Source organism: Myotis davidii, unplaced genomic scaffold, assembly GCF_000327345.1.
Source record: "Myotis davidii unplaced genomic scaffold, ASM32734v1 scaffold16, whole genome shotgun sequence".
Lineage (NCBI taxonomy): Eukaryota > Metazoa > Chordata > Mammalia > Chiroptera > Vespertilionidae > Myotis > Myotis davidii.
In genome coordinates, this window is record NW_006287821.1 from 595,484 (window position 1) to 607,065 (window position 11,582).

Genomic DNA, 11,582 nt, shown 5'->3' on the forward strand with positions numbered 1-11,582 from the left:
CTGGGGGGCTTGGCCAGCCTGCAAACAGCCATCAGCCCCTCACCCAGACTGGCCAGGGACCCCAGAAGGAACCTCCACCCTGAAGTGGATGTGGCCAGCCTGAAAACAGCCCTCAGCCCCTCACCCAGGCTGGCCAGGCACCCCAGCGGGACCCTCACCCTGATCCGGGACACCCTTTAAGGCAAACCAGCCGGCCCCCACCCAAGCACCAGGCCTCTACCCTATATAGTAAAAGGGTAATATGCCTCCCAGCACCGGGATCAGCGGAGCCACGAGGCCTCCAGGCACAGGGATCAGCGTGACAGGGGGCAGCGCCCAAACGCCCTGATCGCCCTGCGGCTCTGTGTGTGACAGGGGGCGGGGCCACAACCTTCCTATCTTCCCTGCTCTGTTCGTGACGGGAAGGCGCCCCAATCCCCTGATCAGGCCTGCTCTGTGCCTGATATGGGGGAGCTCCCCAACCCCCTGATGGCCCTGCGGCTCTGTGTGTGACAGAGTGCGGCGCCCCAACCCCCTGATCGGCACTGCTCTGTGTGTGACAGGGTGCGGCACCTGAACCCCCCCACCCCTCACGGGCTCTGCTCTTCGTTTGACTGGGTAGAGCCATAACCTCCCCATCGGCCCTGCCCTGAGTGTGACAGGGTATGGTGCCCCACCCCCCTGATCCACCCTGCTCTGTGTGTGACAGGGGGCGATGCCCCAACTCCCCTATCAGCCCTACTCTGTGCGTGACAGGGGGGAGCTCCCCAACCCCCTGATCGGCCCTGCTCTGTGCGTGACAGGGTACGGAGCCCCAACCCCCCTGATGGGCCCTGCTCTGTGCGTGACAGGGTGTGGCGCCGCAACCTCCCCATCGACCCTGCCTTGAGTGTGACAGGGGACGGTGCCCCAACCCCCCAATTGGCCCTACCCTGAGCGTGACTGAGGATGGCATCGCAACCTCCAGATCTGTCCTGCTCTGTGCATTGCAGGGGGCGGTGCCCCAACTTCCCAATCGGCCCTGCTCTGAGCCCAACCAGGGGCTGCACCTAGGGATTGGGCCTGCCCTCTGCCACTCGGGAGCAGTCCTAAGCCTGCAGGGCTTTATCTCCCGAGGGGTCCCAGACTGCGAGACGGCACAGGCCAGGCTGAGGGACCCCCCCCTTCCTCCCGATTGCATAAATTTTTGTGCACCGGGCCTCTAGTAATAATAATAATAAAAGACTAATATGCAAATTGACCGGCAGAATGGCCTCCACGGGGCAGATGCTCAATGCAGGAGCTGCCCCCTGGTGGTCAGTGCACTTCCGTATGGGGAGTGCCATTCAGCCAGAAGCTGGCTCATGGCTGGCCAGCACAGAGGTGGTGGCAGGAGCCTCTCCCATCTCCATGGCAGCACTAAGAATGTCCAACTAACAGTTCAGGCCGAATCCCTTGGGGGTCTAAGCCTTTAGTTGGACATTCCCCGAGGGCTCCCTGTCTGCTAGAAGGATGTCTGACTGTAAGCTTAGGCCTGATCCCCCAGGGAGTCGGCCTAAGTCTACAGGTGGGACATCCCCTAATTGGTCCTGGACTGCAAATGGGTACAGGCCAGGCTGAGGGACGACCCCCGCCCGCCCCCCCGCCCAGGCACAAATTTTTGTGCACCGTGCCTCTAGTGTTAGAATAAAAAGCAAGGTTGAATACCAATAATCTAAAAAAGTTCAAGAGGTTAATGGAAGAACTGCAATTAAAAACTAAGTCTAAAGAAGGAAGTATTAAAAATAGCTAAATCTAATAAAATAGAATAAAGCACATAATAAAGAAGGTCAGCAAAGCCAAAACTTGTTCTTTTGAAAAGACCAATAATTTTTTTTTAATATATATTTTATTGATTTTTCACAGAGAGGAAGGGAGAAGGATAGTTAGAAACTTCGATGAGAGAGAAACATCCATCAGCTGCCTTCTGCACACCCCCCACTGGGGATGTGCCCTTGTCCAGAACCGAACCCTGGTCCCTTGAGTCCCTAGGCTGACACTCTATCCACCGAGCCAAACCGGTCAGGACAAGACCAATAATATTGATAAATTCCTATTAAGAATGTTCAAAGAAAAAGAAAGAAGACAAGAAAATAACCAAATTACTAATGTTAATTTGAAGACATTAATACAAATTCCATAGTGATCTAAAAGATCATAGAGAATTCTGCAACTTGCAGTGGCTGCCTAGATTGGTTTAGAGCAATTCCTTTCAGAAGAACTTGAAAAATTGGACAAAATATTTCTTAGTAATGCTTATTTGTGCTTTTCTGACAGGTCATTTAATTCAACTAAGGACTGAGATCATTTCAAGCTTCTGTTCCCTGAAGAAGAGTCTATTTATGGTTTACCATTTGCAGTAGATACTGCCAGTGCCCTGCCCATATCCCTTGACTTCTGTCCTTTCAGTATGCTTTGGACCAGTGGTCTCCAACTGGTGGTCTACAGATCATTGGTGGTCCGTGAGGTCTGAAAGCTTGGTGACCAATGCTCTGGACAACTTCCAGTTTTCAGTATCTGCATCTCTATGCCTCAGACCTTTTTTTTTTTTTTCCTTCTGGAACTGCAGAAGGCTGTACTCAGCAGTTCTTAAGTCCCAAGGAGTTAATACTCCCCTTTACCCCAGAAAACACTTTGGGATTGTTATATAAATACCTCAGTTCCCTTTTGCATTGGGTAATACTGAGGTTTGTATTTTTACTGTTTCTCAGTTTCCCTGTTATGTTAACTAGAGTTATCCACTGTGGTTAACTGGTTTAATAACACATCCCATTAATTTAAGGCCTGCTTTCGCTTTCCTGTATCTTTTCTGCACTCCCCTACCCTTGTTCTTGGCATATCCCAAATAAACTATGTGCATTTAAATTCTAATGTTAGGGTCTTTTTCCAAGTGGAATCAAAACAGATGCTCTTACGGTATATTTATTCAGATTCCCAAACAAAAAAATTAGTTATTAGGCCTGCTCTTGATAGATCATGTACTCTCAATTTTCCCCCTACTTTTGCAAGTTTACTAAGAAATGTGCCTAGCATTTCAGCCTCTCAGCCACAACCAAATACAACAGTTGCCTTAAAGATAAAAGTGACTCCAACAGTCTCACATTTCTGGTCCTTCCACCTGTCTTGCATTTTGGCCATTGATAGTTTTCCATTGCTTTCAAATAAGTAGTTTTTATATTTTGTTCAGTTTTTTTAGTTGTCATTGAGAGGATTGATCTGAAACTATCTACACTGCTTGGCAGAGGTGGAACTTCAGTGTTATGTTTTATATGCCTTTTCTAAATTAAGATCTATTGTTGAATAACTGGTTGGATATATGAATCTGGAATTCTGGTGATAGTTCTGAGTTGGAAATATAAATTTGGAAAATCTTGGTGCATATGCAGTGTTTAAAAACATGGGTGGATTAATTTATCCAGGGAATTTGTATCAATGGAGAAGAGGTTCATTAACTTGAGTGCTAGGGAGACTGAAAGTAAGCATCTAGTTAGCTAGGAGAAAAACAGTAAAGTATTATATATTAGACACCAAGTTAAGAAAATGTAGATTAAACTTTGCAAACAGATAATACAATAGGTCCTCGGGTTACGGGTTATGTCAGAGATCTGTTTGTACAGCACGACGTAACGTGATTTTCGCCAAAATCGGAACCCACCTTCGTCACTCACATGGAGCACATACACAGCAGTAATGAAGTGAAAAAGTAAAAAAAATTTAAAAGAAAGATAACAATTCCTGACCTTGTGGTAAATAAAGAATAAAAAACATAAAGCACATATGTACATATGTTGAAATGACGGAAGTTTTTTATTTATAAATAAATGGGAAATGGCGATGTAACCACGAAATGACGTATGTCGAGTCCCACGTAACCTGTAACCCAAGGACTGTCTGTGCATCATTAAACAGATAATGTAATTTAAGCCACGCAGTTGTGGTCATAAGGCATTGGGGAATGACCACAAACATAATACATAGTCATTCATTTCATCTGTGTAAATACAAAGCTAACATACATAATAAATCATATATTAGCTTGGTTCCAATCAGATTGTAGTATCAGATGACTTTTCTTGGTGTTGATATTAAAGCCAGCATACCTGCTTACCACAGGCTGAGAGTTGGAAGGAAGATTTTAGTTATGCTAGGGCACAGAAGATATGAGAATGAATTGGGATTACCACTTTCCTCTGAAGTAAGAGTGGATATTGCCAACTCCTTGGCAGACATAGTAGTGCTTTTTAGTGTTTTGAGGAAATAGTTACAAAGATTTGACAGAGTTCTTAAAAAAAAACAGGTATGAAAACAGTTGTATCTAGGTTGTGTGGATTTAAAGAAGAAATCTTTATATCTGTATTCCAAATATTTTACAATGAAAATGTATTATTTATAAAAATATGTAGATATTTATTCTAACTTAAGGACATTTTCAACTGAATAATTTTGCATAGAGAGAAGTTGCAGCTAACAGCCAGAATGGGGAGGAAATAGTTCCTGCTTTGACTATACATTTCTTGATAACACAACTGGAAGCATCACTTAGGAACGTTCAAGCTACTAATTATACTGTAAGTGTTTTGTTTTTGAAAGTTTGAAATAATGGACTCACAACATTTTTCAATGAGAGTATGGCTAATGCATGCTAACTTTAAGGTGTAGGCCAATTTCTATTTTCCTCTTTTACCTCTATCTAGAGCAGTGGTTTCCAACCTTTTTTTGGCTATGCCCTACCTAAGCATCTCTAAAATCCTGATGCCCGCCCCCTCCCCGCGCCCCCGCCCCGTGACATATAATTTTTATTATTCAAAAAGTGAACTCCTATTCACGTGGAGGAAGTTTAAAAGGCCATTAACTTTGTCTAAACAAGCTTACAAAGAACATGGCATCCATGAAAGAGAGAAAAAAAAAAAAAGAATGAAAGAATAGTTGAATTATTGAGGAAGAAATCACTAAGAAATTGTTAAAATAATAATATGAAGTAATATGAAAAATAGCAAATAAAGTTTCAAAACATATAATAGAGAACTGAAATGCATAAATACATCACAATATGTATTTATATACTGTCTATGAGGCCCCTAGAACCATAAGATATGCAAAAAATTCACTGTTAATAACTTAAAAATCAAGTTGCCCCACATTGGGAACCACTAATCTAGAGAAAGGTACACATACCGTAAATTGATTTCCTTTGTCTTGTACTTTATGACTGCATCTCTTTAATAAGCTTATTCCAGTCCCCTTCCCTGCTACAAAATTGTTCATCTTAACCAGTTAACTGCCATGTGTCCAAAACGGAAAACCATCCCCACACACCACAATATTTTGAATTTAATTAAAAAAATCATCTGACTCTGGAGTTGAATAAAGGATGTCATCATTTTCTTCTTGCGATTTGCTGGGTTTGATTATTTTTTCATCTGATGCCATTTATGGGGATTGAATTTTATTTGCACAATATAATACATTACAATGATAAATTCAATAATAAAATGATAATTTTCAATTCTATGGCAATATCAACAAAAGCGAGCGTGAAATAAAAATAAACCATTGACATGAAAAGCCTTGAAAACACTAAATTTTGTTGATGCTCCAATGAAGAAATTTGTTAAAAAAAAGAAAAAAAGGAATGCACACCATGTTTACCATTTTAAGCATGAAATTCATGATAACACAAATCTCGTGTCACAATGAACAAGAAAATCTCAAGTGTTGCAGTGTTTATCTCTCGCGCTTCTGAGTGGCAGCCCTATATATCGATACTGGAATTTCTTCCTTATGCACTGGAATATTTACAAATTTAAGTTACTATAATTTTCTTTACAAACCCAGAGATGTCACTAACAAGTCTGATTTTAAAATTGGGCAACCGAAGTTAATATGCGAATTTTGCAGCTATAGACGTGTGTGGAGTGTGGGGAAGGTCCACCGCATTTATAGATGCTTAAGGTGTACAAAGGGTTAAATAAAGAGAAACTTGAACTAGTAAAAATGGGCTTTCTCAATTAGAAATGGAAAGTCATTACAAAATTACTACTTTCTGTCTCTCTATAAATAATCAGCTTTTTCTTCTGATATTTCTATATTTATAAAAATTGGTACTGCTATTATCAGTTACTGAGTAATCATGTGAGATAAAATTGATAAGATATAATTACATGTTCAAGGTCAAATGATACTTTAGAAATAAATAGGAAAATATAAAAATAAACTTGCATTAAAAATTAGAATCAATAGTGCAAGATGGTAAAAGGAAAAATTAGTTCTTTAGAATAATTTGGATCAGTAAACTTAAGTTTTGCACCCATGCAGACGATGGTTTGGAGTTATCCTAAAGATAGGACAACCCAGAAACATACAAGATAGCATAAGATACCAAATTCCATCTATATATATAAAAGGCAGTGACCATGATGACCAAAACAACCAGTCGACTGAACAGCAGGCTGCTTGGGAATGACCAGGCCAACAGGTGGGGTAGTTGTGGCAACCAGGCTGGTGGAGTGGGGGGTAGTTGTGGGCGACCAGGCTGGCACGGGGGGCCAGTAAAGGGCGACAAGACCAGAGGGGGCAAGTCAGGGGTGACCAGGCTAGCAGAGGGCCAGTGAAGGGCGACCAGGACGGCAGGGGTGGCAGGTGCAACCAGGCTGGCAGAGGGGGGGCCAGTTAGGGGTGACCAGGCCGGAAGGGGGGTAAGTTAGGGGCGATCAGGCCAGCAGGCAGAGGTGGTTAGGGGATGATTAGACTGGAAGGGGGGCAGTTAAGGGTGATCAGGTAGGCAGGCTGGTGAGCAGTTAGGAAACGGTGGTCCTGGATTGTGAGAGGGATGTCCGACTGCCAGTTTAGACCCTGCTGGTGTCCTAGATTGGAGAGGGTGCAGGCTGGGCTGAGGGGACCCCTCCTCTGCACAGATTTCGTGCACCAGGCCTCTAGTCTATACTAATAAAAGAGGAAATGCAAATTGACCATCCCGCTGTGATGCCCAAAAGCCATGCCCACCAGCCAATCAGGAGTGAGTATGCAAATTAACCTGACAAAGATGGAGGGTTTTTTGCATACACAGGTGTCAATTACCCCGGGAGGCTATGGTGGCCATGGGCTCCCGGGACCATCACTGGCCCCAGGAGGTGATGCCAGCCACGCCCAGGCACGCCCGCGGGCTCCCAGGACCTTCACCAGCAGAGAGCAGAGCAGTAGAGCAGGTGGAGAGCAGGAGGTTTGGAAGACTTGGCAGAGCAGGAGGCCACTGTACATAGTGCAGAGCGAGAGAGAGGGCAGCTTGGAGGGCGTGGCTCCCTCTGTCACCCCAGCTTTCTCACCACAGCTGTGGAAACTGACAGCAGGGAGGAGGAAGTCCCACCCCCACAGAATCAGCCAGAATTAGCCGTTGGTCAGACAGCTCTCAGCGGCCTGACAGCCAGGACTCTCATTCACCTGCATCTCAGACCGTGACAGTAGAGAGGTGGGACTATGTCTAGAGAACAACTGTTTATACAATGTAGTTCTGCAGCCAAAAGATACCACCATTATTGACAGAAAATGTCTGAAGAGCAACATGCATCTGATCTTGAAAGAAGGCGGCACCTGCGACAGAATGTATCTGAAGACCAGCTTTTTTGGAAAACTGTCACTCTGATGCCAAAAAACACTGGCGTCATCAACAGAAAATGTCTAAAGACCAACGTGCCTTTGAAGCTGAAAGAAGGGGTTGGGGAATGACAGAATATGTCTAGAGAACAGTCATGAACAAGTACTACCAATTCTGGTAGGAACTGCCTTCTCAGCAAAAATGTACTACATGAGGATGCAATTCTCGAACATAGTTGTGGTAGAATGACTGTTCAATATGAATTTTGCCTATCACTAAATTTCTCTGATGAAAAAGCACCCGATGAGAAATTTACTCGATGTTGTAGTAAAGGGAAAGTCTGTCCAAATGATATACATTTTCCAGATTACCCAGCATATTTAAAAAGATTAATGACAAAGATTGTGACAGTAAAAATTTCATGGAAAATATTCATTCCATAAATAGTTCTTTTGCTTTTGCTTCCATGTGTGCAAATATTGCATCGCCGTCAGGATATGGGCCATGCTCTTTAAAATACACGGACAAGTTTATCACCGTGCTGGAACTTTACATCCTTCGGATGGTGTTTCTCAGAAGTTTGCTCACCTCTATATTTTGGGTACAGCCGAAGCTACAAGTAAAAAAAATAGCAATGCCAGAAAACCTGGGCTGCTCAGAAAGACTCATGATCAACATCAACAACCTCATGCATGAAATAAATGAATTAACAAAATCGTACAAGATGCTACATGTGGTAGAAAAGGAAGTCCAATCTGAAACAGCAGCAAAAGGTATTGCTCCCACTGAAGTAACAATGGTAATTAAATACAATCGTAACAGTGACCCAGGTAGATATAATTCTACCTGTGTAACCGAGGGTGCTGTCATATTCAGAAACAAAGATGGAGAACCTCCTTTTGAAAGGGACTTGCTCATTCATTGTAAACCAGATCCCAATAATCCAAATGCCACTAAAATGAAACAAATCAATATCCATTTTCCTACATTAGATGCAATGACATATCCTATTCTTTTTCCACATGGTGAAAAAGGCTGGGGAACATGTATTGCATTAAGACTCAGACACAACAGTGTAACCAACAATGATACTAGACAAACTGTAAGGACACAAGTCACACAAATACAGTATTATAGTTTTCATCTCTCTGTGCATGACAGGTTTAAAAATGCAAGAAAATTAACTCAACAGTTTATCCTGGATTCATATTAAAAAATGGAGGCCAGCCAAAACCGGTTTGGCTCAGTGGATAGAGCGTTGGCCTGCGGTCTGAAAGGTCCCGGGTTCTATTCCGGTCAAGGGCATGTACCTGTGTTGCGGGCACATCCCCAGTGGGAGATGTGCAGGAGGCAGCTGATCGATGTTTCTCTCTCATCGATGTTTCTAACTCTCTATCCCTCTCCCTTCCTCTCTGTAAAAAATCAATTCCCAGAAATATGCAGCAGTGATATCAGGATGCTATGGCAATTGTAACGAAGCATGGCAAGCCCGATTTCTTCATAACCATGACATGCAACCCCAAATGGGCAGATATTGCAAACAATTTATAACGCTGGCAAAAAGTTGAAAACAGACCTGACTTGGTAGCCAGAGTTTTTAATGTTAAGCTGAATGCTCTTTTAAATGATATCTGTAAATTCCATTTATTTGGCTAATAGCTAAAATTCATGTTATTGAATTTCAGAAACGCAGACTGCCTCATGCTTACATCCTCTAATTCTCTTTCAATGTGCACAAATTTTGTGCACCAGCTCACTAGTCTATAATACTAAAAACCTAATATACTAATTAGACCAGATGACCTTCCAGAAGAAGCTGGGACTTCGAGAGCTGAGGCAAGCGCTGTGGCTGCGAGGGCCAAGACCCTTGCACGAATTTTGTGCATTGGGCCTCTATAATTATAATAACTTAGGAGCTCGCAGGAAAATCATTCTTATTTAGGACCCTCATGAATAATAGGGTTCTAGGAGGTAGTGGACACCACCCTAAAGGAATCCTAGTTGGATTTAAAAGAGGTGCAACAAAAATGCAATGATGTGTATGAATTTGATTTTTCTCTCCAGGGAAGCCTACTAGATACTTGGTGCCCAAGGTTTTTATTGGGGGTTGGTCATGTAGGCACCCTCTGCCTAGGCTATATAAAAATTCCCGACTCTCAGAAGAAACTCCCAGGTTTTCAGCATAAATCACTTTGTGTGCACAAACAATTTAGGCACAGTGAGTCACCCTTACCAGAGAACAGTGGGAACGCTACTGAAATCCAGGTTCCTAGACACCCATAAAGAGTCAGTCTTGCAAGCAGGCCTTTCTATGGAAAGCAGTCAGCTCTGCTTACTTTTACGCATGGTGTGTATAGTTCTTTGCCATTTTATTACCAGTGCTAGTGTAACCGCTACTGCAGTCAAGATGAAAGAACTCACATCACTACAAAAATCTCTTTTATTCTACCCCATTATAGTTAGTCACAGGCAACCCTTGCCCTCCTTGCTCTCCCTAATTGCTAATCTTTTCTCCATCTCTGTAATTTGGCATAGACCATTTTAAATGAAGGAAGTATTCTCATGTTTTAATTTTTCACTGAGGAATTGACAAGCTTTATGTTTATACTGTTAGAACAAAATGCGTACATGGACAATAAAATACTTTGATTTAAGAGATCATTGTATTTTTTAAGCTGGATGGTAGATACATGAGTGTTCATTATATTATTACGTAAAGTATTTTGATACCTGAAATATAAATGAAAGAATTTTGCAAAAGGTTTAGTATAACAAATCTTGATGGCATTTGCTTCCATTTTCTTTAATCAAACTCTCATATTTTATTTCAGGATATTGACTATCTTCTTCTTCTGGGTCAAATTATCAAATACATCTAAAATGAATTCTCTGTTATTAGATAATTGATAATATAATGATAATTTCACTATTTTAACAATTATTAGACAGACCTAAGATATTTAATTGATCTTGCTAAATTTTAAAGTAGCTTAGTCTAAATAATCAATTAAAATATATTTTATCATTTTAGGCACATCAGATTAATATTGATTATTATTTGACGTTACTGTTCTTGTATGGATTAGCACTCACTGAAAAAGGAAAGAAAGAGGTATGTAGCATTTGATATTTGCCTATTATAAATCTTTTTACATATACTGACCTCATTTTAACAAAGTAAAATGTTGATTTTTGAAATTCTCTAAAAATTGAAACCACTCAGTGACTTTTCTTTTATATATTTTTAATATAGTATAGTTATTCTAGAGACTATTTGTGAAATAAAAGTTGATAGGGGAAACATAATTTTAGCTTACAACTTTAGTTATTTTATTTATCCTTTAAATGCTTACCATTTGTATAAAACAAAATTTCTTAGCATCTTTCACTTATACAATACATTTTAATCCATTTTCTAGTATAGCTTAATCTGGCCGGTCCTAATCTTACCCCTTGTAAAATATGAGTTATACTTTAAATTTTTGGTTGAATAAGGTGAAGTGCCAAAAGTAAAAATCTGGGAGTTAACTAGGTGATTTTTAAGAGTTCTTTGAATTTAACATTATCTTTTTATGTTTTTTAATGATTTCTCATATAATCTTTGCAACCTTGATATTTCCTTTACTTTTTGTCTCTAGAAATCTATACTTTTTACTTGTTATTTGAAAAAATTAAGGAGATTTGTGCTCCAATTAGAAAGAAAACTAGTAAGAATTATAAAGTATTCGCTAATAATATTTTCCAGTTTTACAAACAAAAATTGTTGTTGTTTTTCTTTTTTTAAAAATTGTTTTATTGCTTAAAGTCTTAAAAAGGGAATTACATATGTCTCCTTTTTTCCCCTGCCCTTGACAATCCCCTGGCCTCCCCTATCCCCCAGTGTCTTATGTCCATTGGTTATGCTTATATGCATGCATACATGTCCTTCAGTTGATTTCTTACCTCCCTCTCCTGCCCCCTGCACCCTCCCCGGCCTTCCCGCTGTAGTTTGACA

General features: G+C 41.1%; 1 protein-coding gene across 3 annotated transcripts in view; it reads left to right on the forward strand.

The window, feature by feature from the left end:
* The window catches only part of DZIP3 (DAZ interacting zinc finger protein 3), a 139,335-nt gene that overhangs the window by 33,858 nt on the left and 93,895 nt on the right, over positions 1-11,582 (forward strand). For all 3 annotated transcript variants that reach the window (XM_015561230.1, XM_015561228.1, XM_015561229.1), the window contains 2 exons: positions 4,449-4,565; positions 10,620-10,700. In XM_015561230.1, the coding sequence (XP_015416716.1) occupies positions 4,449-4,565; positions 10,620-10,700 (198 nt within the window). The remainder of the gene's footprint in view (positions 1-4,448; positions 4,566-10,619; positions 10,701-11,582) is intronic.